We start from the raw sequence: 14,671 nt of genomic DNA, 5'->3' as shown, positions 1-14,671 counted from the left end.
CTAATATTTTCCTCAGTTAAATAGAGTGAAAACTGTCACTGAATTGGAAAATAGACTTGCTGTTCAGTTGCTAAGTCATGTCCCACTCTTTGTGACCCCATAGACTGCAGCATACCAGGCTTCTCTGTCCTCCACTATCTCTGGAGTTTGCTCAAATTCATGTCCATTGAGTAGGTGATGCTATCTAACCATCTCATATTCTGCCTCATTCTAAAGAAAGTGAAAGTGAAGTTAAGTCGCTCAGTCGTGTCCAACTCTTTGCGATCCCATGGACTGTAGTCTACCAGGCTTCTCTGTCCATGGGATTTTCCAGGCAAGAGCACTGAAGTGGGTTGCCATTTCCTTCTCCAGGGGATCTTTCTGACCCAGAGATCGAACCCAGGTCTCCTGCATTACAGGCAGACGCTTTACCCTCTGAGCCACCAGGGAATCGTAAAGAAAGGTGAGCACCAAAGAATTAATGCTTTTGAATTGTGGTGCTAGAGAAAACTCTTGAGAGTCCTTTGGACTCAAGGAGATCAAACCAGTCAATCCTAAAGGAAATTAACCCTAAATATTCATTGGAAGAACTGATGCTGAAACTCCAATACTTAGGCCACTTGATTTGAAGAGCTGACTCATTGGAAAGACTAGATGCTGGGAAAGATTGAAGGCAAAAGAGAATAGATGCTTCTATTATAAAAACCAGGATGACTACCTCCCTAGGTGTTTTCAGTTCAGTTCAGTTCAGTCACTCAGTCGTGTCTGACTCTTTGCAACCCCATGAATCGCAGCATGAGATATCAAATAAAAAAAGAAGTCCACCCTGTAACCTGAAACTCAGATGTAGGAACTGGACCTGGTTGAGACATTAGGTTTATTTATTATTATATTATTTGTATTTATTGTGTTAAATCTTAAGTGTTTCAATGTTACTTCCAAATTTGTTGGTGTTGTTTAGTTGCTAAGTCATGTCCGACTCTTTTGTTACCCCATGGACTATATCCTGCCAGGCTCTTCTGTTCATGGGATTTCCCAGGCAAGAATACTGGGTTGGCTTGCTATTTCCTGTTCCAGGGAATCTTCTCAACCCAGGTATAGGAGTATAAAACAAGTAAGACAGATCTTTTGAGAAGTTCTGCTTAATGATGAGTCATTGGACATGAAAAGTGAAGGAGCAGAAGCAGAGAAACTTTTGGGTTTTGAGCTTGAGTGAATGGATGATTGATTTGTCATGGAAATAGAACCTGTAGGAGGAATCATCAGCTGAAAAGGGAAAAGAGGATGAGTTCAGTTTTGAGTCACATGAGTTAGAGGTACTTGTGGGATATCCACAGACCCTTGACTTGAGAGTAATTGTAGCAGATACCAGACTGCGGTAAGTCGAAGATTGAATATAACTTGAGAATGTAGTAGAGGGTGAATAGGGGCCAGCGCTTCACATTAAATTCATATTTAGAGTCAATAAAAAATTGATTGAAACCAACAAGAATATATTGTATTGCACAGGGGATTGTACCAAATATTTTATAATAATTATCAAACAATAATTTAATAACAGATTATATATATGTATAACTGAATCACTTTGCAGTACACCTGAAACTAACACAACATTGTAAATCAACCATACTTCAATTAAAGAAAATTGATTGAAACATTTCTTCACCAGATATTCTGATTCAGTTGATCTGAGGAGGATGTGTATTTTTACAAACTCTCCAGTGCTACAGTGGTCAGTGCAGGTCTTCTGGAAAGCAAACACCAAGATGGAGTGAAAAATGCAGTAATATGGGAGAGCGGGGAGGGGCAAATACATGTGTCAGAGGAAATGGGAGGAAGGCAGGGAAGGCTGGAGGAATCAACAGGGAGCAAGGCAAGTCTGAACCCAGAAAGGGAGGAGGAAGAGATGGCTGGGGCAAAGCATCTCAGAGTGCTATGATGGTAAGGAAGGGTTAGCCAGGCTGCTGGGAGGTTTTGTATCTTTGAGGAACAGGCCTGCCACACTCAATTGCTGGGTACATAGGAGCAGTCTATCGGAAGGCTGGCATTGGCAGGACTGGGGCCTTTGGTTAATTAAGCTGTCTGTGATTGAAGGTCCATGAGGCACATTTTCCTGGCTCCCACACATACACTACTTTTGTGGGGGGGGCCATATCTCATGTGAGGGTCTTTCTTCCTTGACCAGGGACAGAACCCAGGCCCCAAGCATGGAGACCTAACCACTAGACCACCAGGGAATTCCATATATACCCTACCATTAAAAGACAACAAGGTGAGGAAAAGAAGATAGAACAGACTGTAGGTAGAGGGGTATTTGGATGGTAGGCAAGATTTCCTGTTTTTCAAGCAGGAAAGACTTGGGTATGTTTGTAAGCCTAAAGGAGGGAATTTGCATAATGGGAGAAAAAGATAGAAAAGAGGAAACGTAGGAGGGAAAAAGGGATGGGGAAGAAGTGAGACAGGGAGGTTGAGAATGAAATAATTGTGAAAGAAGAAGACTCCAGAGAAGGCAGGAAAACATGAGATAACAGGTTGTGGCTTTGACTCTGAGTGGTGACATCTTATTTTCTGGGTTAGTGTCTGGATATGGACCAAGGCTTCACCTTGTAGGATATTCGAAGCATTTGCACTTGGTTATCTCAATTTCTATCACAAAACAGGAGGCGGCTATCAGGGACATCAGTGGTGGAAGGTTTGGTTTGAACCCGAGGTATCCCATCCTCTGAGGCCGAAGCCAAAAGAGGAAAGAATGGGCTCAAACACAGTCTTATACAGATATGGGATCAAGTTATGGGACAGAAAGCCTGCTAGCCTTGATGTCTTGATAAGCAGGAGGCAAAGTTATCTGTGAAGGTATTATTTATTTGTCACTCTTCTCACATGACAAAATTCCTTATGTAAAACCAAAACAGAAATAATATTTAGTATATTAAAATTAATACTTCAGATATTTCCTTTATATTAAGGCAATTACCTATTACATAAATGTTTCACAGGCATGTATCTGTTTCTTTGTATATGAACCAAAATTCTAAACGATTCTCTTGATATAATTTAGCATTTTTAAAACTGACATTGTCTTGAGTTTATACTATTCTCAATCAGAAGAAAAAATTACTGGAAACATTCTGTCAGTGTATTCTGTATAGTTGTTACCTGATTTAACAAACAAAAACCACATTTGGATGATGTAATTTTATCTGGTTTTAAAGTAAATTCATCACATGAGCAAATACTGTCTCTCCCTATCAAAAATTAGACATCAAAATATTTCATAATTTGAAGGGGTCTTTTAAGATCAGTGTCTTCTAATCTGGGGGCCTCAGACTCCCAGAATGTATACATGGAACGATAGTAGTTGATGATCTATTTTTACATTTCAAAGTGCCTAATAGAAACCCCACTTAACCCATATGAAGACTTTGAATTCCTTTACAATTACTTGGAATTATTTCAATTCAGATGGGCCACTCTTCAGACTCTCCAATGGGTGGGCCTTTGCAATATTAAAACATGGGTAATACATTAATCATTATTTCATCACTGAGTTTTAAAAGTCAGGAAAAGCTTCTAAAGCACAGGGCTAGGGCAGAGGAGGATTATAGAAGTTAACTGATAGTGAAAACATTGGGAAAAACTAACTTAGTCCAATCTTGAAATTTGCAAATGAGATAACTATTAATAGGAGGATTAATAATTTATCCAATATCACATCAAGGTTCATTAATAGCAGAGCCAGCGTTAGGATTTGCTCAATTCATTTTTTGTTTGTTTAGTCACTAAGTCCTGCCTGACTCTTTTGTGACCCCATGGGCTGGAGCCTGCCAGGCTCCTCTGTCTATGGGATTTTCTAGGCAGGAATACTGGAGTGGGTTGAAGTTGAAAAAGTTTCCTAATATACTTTTTTCTTGGGTTTTAGGTCTCTTCAGTTTGTGTCATGTTTAGTGTTCTTAGCATTTGGAACCCAAATGATTCACATTTTGTTTTGGGGTTGTCTTTGGTTGAGTATGTACTGATATGAAACACCCCAGCCCAAACGCTAAGATTTATTAATTTGTATCCCCTCTGTTGGCTAACTTTCCAGTAAAGTGGTTTAAAGTTTTTTCCATGGAGGTAATAGAAAAACAAAAACCTTTAAAAGAGCCTTCATAGCAAAGAGGTACGTTAAAGGCTAGTTACTTTCAAACTTCATTCTTCATAATTTTAGGATAGTCTTCATTCATATCCACTCTAGTTACAATAGAACTATAAACAGAATTATACTGTTAGCATACAGTTCTACAAAAAGAAAACATTTTAGACTCTTCCACCGTTTTAATCTTAGGTATGTATAGGAATTGCATACATTCTCATCAAATAATTAAAACATATTCACAATTAACAAATAGAGACAAACTTTATACAAAAGTTCCACTACTACTATCGTTTTTAAAAACATTTAACCCACCAATAAGAGAGGAGACAGCCCTGCCTTTTAAAGGTTGGTAATTTGAATGGAGAATATAAGATATGATCATCAGAAGTACAAACAATAGTTTTCCCTCTTAGGAAAAGTCTAAAAATTTCCTTCCTTATATTTTTTGTTGTTCTTCATATTTCTTTAGACAACACAGTCATTTCTTCTCAAATGATTTTTTTAGGAAGAGTTGTCTATTGATGGACTAAAAGAAGTGCCTTCATGGTGGCTGAGGCAGAACTGGGTTTTTAACATTTCTCACATCTCATAAATACAGTCTTCTAAGACGTTGGTTGGGCAGAGCTATCGCTTTCCAAGGCCAAAATTTCAAGATGTATGAAAGTAAGTAGAATTTTTTGACAAAAGTACTAAGTAGCTTTGTGCATTCATTTTCTACGATACTCGGTAAGACAAGCCAGTTAAAACCCAGACTTCACATTGATGTCAAATAAACGTAGCAGAAGGACCAAAACTGAGAGCTAGTCATTGTCATAGATGCAACCTGAAAGAAGAAAACAAATTTAAATTAGTTACACAAAATACATATTCTCTAAGTGTTCATACATTGGAAATTGTAAACGATTCATACTCTCCTGGTTTAGGATTAAGAAAAAGTAGAATTGGCTCACTTTATGAAAAAGCAGTTAAGTGGAAGGCCATATGTTTATTTAACACTCATTGCCTAGTATACTTTTCCAAACAAAGTTTCTGGACAAATCTATTCTCTACCAAAATGAGACTCAGGATTATTTAATCTGAAACTTTATTAAATATGCTTTTTGAAAGTAATTCTGGATGAGGCTGAAAATATTAGGCATCAGTAAGAATCGTACATTTAAAAGGAGACCAAAAGGAACATTACACTATGCTTCATTTCAGGTGAGATTAAATTTTTAGATCGTAATTTAGAAGTGTTCAATGCTTAGATAATACTAATGAGTAATACATGTTATGAAATATGTACCTATTTACTGTCCAAGCACAAATATTTCTTGTGGGTAAAAGCAATCCTTATTAAGATTCATGGTCTAATGAAAAATTCACTAAATATTTTATTCTTTTATTTTTCAAAGGAAATAAAGAAGAGATTTTTCTCTTGATTTCCAGTCATTTACAAAAATAAATTTTTAAAAATTATACCAAGGTATTTACATTTCCTAACATTTTCAGATAATTCAAATTCTGATCAGATTGGAAGGCTCTTATTAATCCAGTAAGCTATTTCCAGTATTTGTAAGAACAGTAAATTCACCATTCTTCCCTGTGGTGGGTGCCACATGAGACTTACCATCAGCAATATCATCATAAATCTCTCCATCACTGTTAAGTAGAAAATAAATTTTACTTTAATGAAATAATCTTCTTAATATTAAAGTAACATTAGGTTAAAAGTTTAATAACATTATTTCATGTGATACAAGGCATTTAAGGATGAGAAGTATTATGATGATGAGTATTATGTGTTATACATTTATAGATGGGAAGAAATTTCATATACATCTGCATCCCCTTTTATTGACTTAATCTAATCTTCTGTTTCATTCTTACACACACATGCACACACACAAACTTATTCCATATCATAGACATACAGAATAGTGAAAACATGCCCCAAGAACACAGACCATGCCTTATTCATCTTTCAGTTGAACTATAAGCCTAGCATATATCTGTCCTTGGTTAAGAAATGTTTGTTGAACCGAACAAACTGAAAAATCAAAGCACAGTACTCTATTGGGGGCCCTCATCGAAAACTCTGATGAATTCTTTATGTTTGTTAATTCAGATGTATACTACTTTCATGTGAACTTCAAGTGTTGAAAGAAATACAAAAATATTTGGCATAAGAAATGGGTGTATCATTTTTACAATGTTTCTAATTATAACTTCTAAATATTAATTAAAAAATATATAAGTATTGGTTACAAAATTAGCAGCCAGGATATGGTTCATAGGTGATTCTTATGTTACATAATTAAAAAAAATGTTTGTGGTTATAGGCAGCATCCCTAATAATAGTTTGTGACTTTTACACATTTTAGGTTTTATCTGATCCTGAATCTTTGTGACATATTCTATTCCACACACACACTGAGTCCCTCCTATGTACCAGGAGATTTATAAGACACAGCCTTTGTTTCTAGAAGCTTATAAGGTAATGGAGGAGACAATGGCACGCAAGTAATTAAAATAGAATTATAAATATTAATAGAACCTTGAAATGGAGGACACGGTTTTGAAGTGCAGAAATGTGAGGTGGGTTTGTCACTTAGTCCAGACCTACTCTTGGTTCCTGTACTACCTTTGTGCATTTAGAAGCAGCAGGCTTTTCAAATTGCTGCTAACCATGGCAGATGCCGTGAGTTCCCTCTGTCTTCTGTTTGAATCCTTTTTCTGAGATTGAGGAAGGATTTGGCTAATGGAAATTTGATACAAATGCAAAGAGGACAGATTTTTTCTACCGTTCATTCAATAAACATTTATTAACTGTTCACCTCAATAGATGGTAAAGCAATAATTACTTGAGAGTACACTTTCTGAATTCTCTCTAAATCATCCTGTAATAGTCACTGATGAAGATGTGGTCCCATCATGTCACACATTCTCTCCTTGAAATTTGTATCTTTCATAGAGTAAAGCCCATTGAAAAGTCCAATGCCTACTACTATGATTAATGCTCTGAAGAAAACAAAATTGTTATGATTATTTTTCTCTTGATTCTTTCCTAGTTTGCTGACAGAGCACTTAACCTTCACTTGTCTCTTTCTGATGGTGTCAGGTTGTTTATGGATACAGTTTGTGAATCCTCCTTGATTTCTTAATTATTCCGAATTCTGTAAATCTCCGGATTGGTGTATGACCTACTGTGGTAATGGAGCTCATTTCTTACACTGGTTTACTTGGAACAGAATCTTATAACATTGGTGGGGGGAGGGAGAGGGGAGTGTGACTCTGTTAGCTCTAGTACCAGACCGTGACAATGTCCTATTCATAAAAATAGGAGAATCATTGACCGCTATCTTTTCTTTTTGGCGTGCTTCCAAAAAAGGCAACTTAATATTCTATGATGCATGGCATGAATAAAGAAAAGCCCTCAGTTAGGAGCCAAACTATAAGCTGTTAGCAGGTGATATTTGTACCTACTCTGCAGAAGCTATTGATCTCTGATCAATCCAATCAACTGCATTTTTGTTTTGTTTTGTTTTTTTATGGTTTTTTTTTTTTTTTTGGCTGTGAGGCATGTGGAATCTTAGCTCCCTGATCAGGGATCAAACCGATACCCCCTGCATCGGAAGGTGAAATCTTAACCACTGGACCGCCAGGGAAGTCCCTACATTTCACTAGCTACATTAATAGCTAGTGAAAAGCAAAGTATTAATGAAAGTGCTAGCAATTTTGACCTGTATCCAATGTTTGCCATGTCTGTCTCCAATGAATATATAAAACCAGCAATGGTATACTCATGAATGAGAAGGGCTCCTCTTTTAGATTTAAAAGAGTGACACTTAAAACTAACTTCATTATGGATACTACCATATTGACATTAGTATAGAGTATTGTTTTAAAATTTATTTCTGATAGTTTAGTAGATTATGTTATTTAAATGATATTAGGAATCCTTCCTAAAGAAAAGAATATCATTCTTTTTGAAAGTATAGTAGGAGGAGAAAATAGGCTTACTTGTCCACCAAGTAGCTCCGAAGGACATAACCATCTAAGAAAGAAAAAGAAAATATATTTTATTAACAATATAAACTTGAAAACTCTCTGCTATTTTTAAAGAAATTGAAATAGAATTTAATAATTAAAAGAATATCATATAATATATTGAATAATTATATCTATCTCAATATGACTCATTTTTATGTGTCCACTTTTCTCTTTTTTCTCTCTCCTGTTTTTCACCATTTACAATATTTCCTCCTTCTCCCTTAAATTAAAAACCAATATTTTCTTTTCTAAGCTACTGTATGTTGTAGCCCAAGCTTCTTTCACAGTTTAATCTATTTCTTCAAGGTGTTGCCCATGTGGCACAATTTTAAGACTTTATTAAGCATAATTTCTCTAGTTACAAGAGTAGGTCACGGGGGTGTGTGCTTAGTCATTCAGTCATGTCTGACTCTTGGAGACCCCACGGACTGTAGCCTGCCAGGCTCCTCTGTCCATGGGGGTTCTTCATGCAAGAATACTGGAGTGGGTTGCATGCCCTCCTCTGGGTTGGATCTTCCCAACCCAGGAAACAAACCAGGGCCTCCTGCATTGCAGGTGGATTCTTTTATCAGCTGAACCACAAGGGAAGCCAGGTCATGGGTAGGGATTTTAAATATCTCCAGGTCTAAGACTTAACTTTTCAATTTTTTTTTTTAAACTGAACAGTCAGAATTATATTCTACTCCCCTTTCAGATCCACAATCTAGTGGTTACTTGGGGCAGTGTGCATTCGAAAAAGTTTCAAAACAGCTCTCTTATAATCAGTGTGAAAGATCTTCCACTATTGCTTTTGCCACTTGACAGAATGTCAGTGTTTGTATTTTCATCTTTCATGGAACAAATAATTATCAGAACAGATATCAGAGATTCCAGTGATTCCTCTGTTAAATAGAAAATAGACATTTTATACAGGAAAGCAAATTATTTTTTTTCCACTTTATTTTTGCCCCTCTTGAGCAAAATACTCCTAAGAAAAAATATGGACTATTTTTCACAAGAAAGCGTCTGCTGACATCTAATTAATTTACTAACCTTTATAGCTGTTAGTTTTGTGTTAGCACCTCGTCACTATTGCATGCTTGCCATTAGTACCGTTTATAGTTTTGCCAATCACCATCTAAATAATTTCTTTCACTGAGTCAATTTATTGGTTTTGCTCCACCTCAGATCTGGTTTTAGGTTCTAAATCAGAGTAAATGTGTAAAAAATGACAAAGCAGGAAGTTCATAAACGAAAATTAATACCAATGCTAATAAACTTAAACATATTAATATCATATTGCCACTGACTTAACATGCAAAAATTTTAAGTTAGAATCATATAACTGAAATTGTGCATTAAAATTTAAGGAAACAAACTTTCCCTTGAAATATTCCAGGGTAAAAATACTCCACCAAATATTCTGTCAAAGGATTCACCACTTTTTGATAAATATTTTTATCCAATTTTTTATCTTATTTTATAAGAGTCATATTTGGAAAATAAAGAATCAAAGTTATCTTTGAATTGCTGTAGCATAGAGGTAATGAAGCATGTGTCAAAATGATAAAAACAGACTAAAGTAATATTTTTTTTGGAATATGAAAAAATTAGACCACGTTATATCTTCCATTTTATTTCAATTACGGCAGATGTGGAAAAGTTAATATAAAGGTCATCTAAAATTAATATCTATGATCCTTGGGTTGCCTTTGATTCCACAGTTCTTTCGTTTCACATTAACAAACTTAAAAAAATTTAAGGTTGGACATCATCCATTTAGCATGATTTTTAAAGGGGGATAAGCTCATCTTTAACAAATTCAATTCTCTGTGTGTCTCTCAAAAGAGAAACTCTGCAAATAACAGACTTTTAGAACAAACTGCAGATTTTGTATCAGGGTTCCAATAGTGGAAATCTGTCTTTACCTGTACTTGTGTTTAGGGCTAGCATAAAGTGTGAACCATTTCTACAGACAGTAAGAGTCATAAACTTTATTTTTTCGTTAGTTAAAATTGATGGTTATGTTTTCATTTTTAATTTTCTCTTAAAACAAATTGGAAAATAAAACAATACAAGTTAAGTGTTCCCATGATATTCATGTTTAAATTAATAATTTAAAAATAAAGACTGAAGCCTTCAGTGATGAAGTCATGATGAAGTCAATCTCTTTGTTAGTTGTCTGGGCTTTGTAAAGTATCTGAACTAAAATTAGAATGTAGACAATTAGAGAAATATATAAGAAATAAAATATTGCCATAGATTGGAATTATTCTGGCATCAAATATATTTGTTGTCATTTGTAAAAAATATTTAGAAAGTCAAAAGAAACTAAATCCAAAATAAAGAATATAATCCTCATTTTGGAAATTAAAGGTTTTTATTTTCCAGTGCTAGAGGAGCCTGGCAGGCTACAGTCCATGGGGTTGCAAGAGTCAGACATGACTTAGCGACTACACCACCACCACTATAGAACATCTATTTTTTAAAAAACTCAATTATGCTAAAATTGTGTCAACATGGATAAAACACTATCTGTAATTAGGTGTAAAAGAGTCCTTTCAATGATCAAAGTTAATAACTCATAATACAGTTTAATTACCTAATCTCACAAAATTAATTATAAAAATATATTTTCTTAGCTTCTCAAACCTCTATTACATTTCCTCTGATATCTTGTCTGTTCAAGAGTTCTAACCACATTTCCTTTTGAGGAAAGCACTAATGTTGTTGCTGTTTTTGTAGTTGTTAGAAGCACAAACATCAATGATTGGGAACATTATTTGAGAGCAAACATATTAAGGGGTTGGAGCAGGGTTGGTCCTGTGCGGCTCTATTTTAGTTCCCTGAAATGATGTGATCATTTGGGGCTCGTTAGCTATAAAATCAACATTAAATAGCATTTCTACAGGGTGAACAACTTTTAATACAGCTTAGGTTTTGCTGTCTAGTACCTTTAAAAATCTCTGCTAAAACTTCATTATATTAGAAGCATGATTCCCGACAGTGTCAAAACAAGTGTCTTACCATGAATTTTTATACAATCTCTCCATTATAGTTCCTAGAAACAAATTTTTGTTTGCAGTAGAAAATGTTCTCTTTGCTCACATGTTCCACATACAACCATCATAGGGAACATTAATGAAAAATACAAACAAATGAAATAAACAGGAAAACTCACCGTAGTTCTGAAACATGCAGAGGAGCTGCTGTGTTTAGTTAGTTCTATAATATGATGGACACTGGCACACCAGGGAGTCTCATATATCATATGAGATTATTATTTGGAAACTTCACATTCATAGAGCAGAACATAGAACACAGTGGCTTGAAGCAAATGCTTTGAAATATGTGGTGGGGTAGAGCTAGTTACAGAGAGGGCAATGGCAACCCACTCCAGTACTCTTGCCTGGAAAATCCCATGGACGGAGGAGCCTGGTGGGCTGCAGTCCATGAGGTCGCTAAGAGTCGGACACGACTGAGCGACTTCACTTTCACTTTTCACTTTCATGCATTGGAGAAGGAAATGACAACCCACTCCAGTGTTCTTGCCTGGAGAATCCCAGGGACGGGGGAGCCTGATGGGCTGCCGTCTATGGGGTCGCAGAGAGTCGGACACGACTGAAGGGACTTAGCAGCAGCAGCAGAGCTAGTTAAGGAAGTCACACCCACCCCCTATACATGCCCGTTAATTTCTTCCCCTAACGTTTACTTGGTACAGGGCAGATGTGTCCTAGAACTAATGATTGACCTTTCCGAAAGGCATTGTGAATATAAAATTACCAAGGATATGCAAAGCCGTCTTTGGAATAAAATGAAAGAGATTGTTGTTCTAATATTTTCAAATTTTTTACTCAGTAAAAATGATGAATTGTATTATTTCCTTATCATTTCATTTGTTGTAAGCAAGCCCAGAAATAAAGTTAAATGTACTCAATTTGGCCTCATGCAGTTTAAAAACAATAAAGTCACATTGCATACTTTTACCCAGGCAAGTGAAACAATGTCCAATTTCAAGAGAAAATGTTCATAGTGGAATAGAAATTAAAAATGAAATGCAGTATATAATACTAAATATAAATTATTATCCTAGTGTTTCCTCTCTTTTTCTCTCTCTACTTAGTTTTAGGGTTTCAAATCAGATGAATTATTAAATTTCTGAATAAAAAATTTTTTCTTCAGTTAGCATGTGTTGTTTTAAAATGGAAAACAAAATTACCGAAGCAAAGAAATGATCAATTGGATTGGGGACATTCAAAGTACCTTTAAAATTCCCCTTCCTTTGATGCCCAAAGGAAATGGAGAACATTTTGACCACAAATACTTCATGTCTCATTCCACACATTTTTGTAGGAAAATTTTCTCTGGTGACAGGAGGTGGGAAAACTCACAGTTTATGAGACATTGACTTGAGGAAAATGCACAAATATTATCAAGAAATTCTAAACATTTGGGAATGTGCTATCAAATATATATCTAAGATCTCAATGCCTCTACAATATGCTCTTCTACAAGTCTGTGGCTGAGACTTTTTCAAATGTGCTAATGCCGGTAAAAGTGGCTTGTACTCTACCCCACAGTGAGAAGGGATTACTGTTCATGCTTTAGCCTTGGATTTCTATCATTACAAATTATGTTTAAGTAAACTATGGTTTTCTCTCTCTCTCTCTCTTTTTTTTTTTTTTGCCAGATTAAAAACGAATAGAAAGTAAGGAAAATGTTAGGATCACCATGGTGCTGGATTGCAAATGCTATTACTGCTAATTACATGTAGAAAAAGGAACGGAAAGATTTAGAGTTTCTCAAATGATACACAATAAGTGAACGGAATCACACAAGAGAACTTGTGTCTTAAAACAAGTTAAACTATTCTACAGACTTCTTCCCACAAATGTCAGTATGTCAGATTTTCATCTGGTTAAACAATTGCAGTCTCTAAATTCTTATACTCAATTCAGCGAGTCCCAAACAAGGTATCAGGCAGTGTAGAATGTGTTGGCAATACAATGTTGAGAACATTTCGTTGAAGTTACTCTCAAACTCCGAGTTTAATAAGAGTAATATGTTGTTAAAGCAGTAAGGACATTTGCAGCAGTAACAGTAGTGGTATGGTGGAGCAAGGGAGAGATTAATTGTGTTAGGGAGGAGGGAGTGAGTGTGCTTCCAATTTTAGATGACAACTGGTTTGTTTTTAATAGATAATTTATGGGCATTCCAAATAGAATAAAATAGTATAGAAGGGTGAAATAGCACGATTTACTCAGGGAATGACAAGTCAGTAGTCTGTATTTCTGAAGTACAAGCTACAAATGGGAAATAGTTGAAGAGGGGAAGGCTGGACCATAAAGGATTTTATATACTAACCCTAAAGACTTCATGTTTTTTAAAAAATAATATTCAGGTACCAGTGTGGTGAGTGGAATGGCTGAGAGTAATGGTAAGGGACACATATCTTTTGAAAGGTTATTGGGATAATCCAGTGAGGGAGGGTTAAAGCCACACAGCACCTGTCCCAAATCCTATAGTGATATTTGAGGAATGGATCAGAAATTAAGAAAATTAAAAACGTCAAGGATTCAGTTCAGGGAAAGAATAACGAGCAATTTTGGAAAAATTAAGAAAGATAAGAGATTTGGGGAAATAAAAGGGAAATGAAATAAATCTGATCATTGAATTGTGGAATAATGCAATTGAAGATGCTTTTGATGGCCCTCTCATATACTTTCACCCTCATGATTTCAGGGATTTGTGGTTCAACTTGCAACTGATAGTAATTGCATTTTCTATTTATTTACTGATGACTTTTTTTTTTCTGGCTTCCAGAACTTTCCTTGTCTGCTTTCTCAGTGTCCTGAATGACTGGTCACATGTCCAGGGGTAGGCTTCAATTCCTGATGGCCAGGAGTTGATGTATAAATACCCCTATTTGTTTCCCACCGGATGGGATAACACTGCTGCTTGAGCCTGCCAATGCAGAAATAAGAGATGTGGGTTCAATCCCTGGGCCAGGAAGATCCCCTGGAGGAGGGCATGGCAACCCACTTCAGTATTCTTGCTGGGAGAATCTCATGGACAGAGGAGCCTGGCAGGCTACAGTCTACAGGGTCGCAAAGAGTAGGACACGACTGAAGCAACTGAGCGTGCAAGCTGCACCTACCCAAGTGATGCCTCTTTTTTGATAACAAAGTTTTGTTAGCTGCCTTCTCTTCCCAGTCTACTCTGCCACTTGCTGATGGGAGTTTCCCAGACTCACCTTCCAGCTGGGGAGGCCAAACTAAGACAAAGTCCAGGCCAAAGAAAGTTTTTAAATAAAAAACAACTAGTACACAAGATATAATAAGATGATTTTCATTCTGTTTGAGATGAACCCCAAACCACCAAAGAATTGAATTAGTTATTTGTGAGCTTGGGAACTGCAAACTGCATTGGTCCTACACCAGGAAAAAAAGAAAAAGAAAAAAGTAACAAGGAACGCTTGGTTTTATCATGTAATGTTTTCACTTCTCATTTTTAACAGATGATACATTCTTAAGAGGATGGGAG

General features: G+C 35.9%; 1 protein-coding gene across 3 annotated transcripts in view; it reads right to left on the bottom strand.

Annotated features, from left to right (window-relative positions):
• Nucleotides 1-1,625: 1,625 nt before the first annotated feature.
• The window catches only part of FYB1 (FYN binding protein 1), a 172,943-nt gene continuing 159,897 nt past the window's right edge, over nt 1,626-14,671 (bottom strand). For all 3 annotated transcript variants that reach the window (XM_006063516.4, XM_006063517.4, XM_006063518.4), the window contains 3 exons: nt 8,120-8,153; nt 5,727-5,758; nt 1,626-4,940 (listed from right to left, as the gene is read on the bottom strand). In XM_006063516.4, the coding sequence (XP_006063578.3) occupies nt 4,918-4,940; nt 5,727-5,758; nt 8,120-8,153 (89 nt within the window). In that variant the 3' untranslated portion in view covers nt 1,626-4,917. The remainder of the gene's footprint in view (nt 4,941-5,726; nt 5,759-8,119; nt 8,154-14,671) is intronic.

This window comes from Bubalus bubalis, chromosome 19, assembly GCF_019923935.1.
Source record: "Bubalus bubalis isolate 160015118507 breed Murrah chromosome 19, NDDB_SH_1, whole genome shotgun sequence".
In the NCBI taxonomy this organism is placed as follows: Eukaryota; Metazoa; Chordata; class Mammalia; order Artiodactyla; family Bovidae; genus Bubalus; species Bubalus bubalis.
Note: the sequence above shows the minus strand (reverse complement) of the source record. Positions and strands in the feature narration are given on the sequence as shown.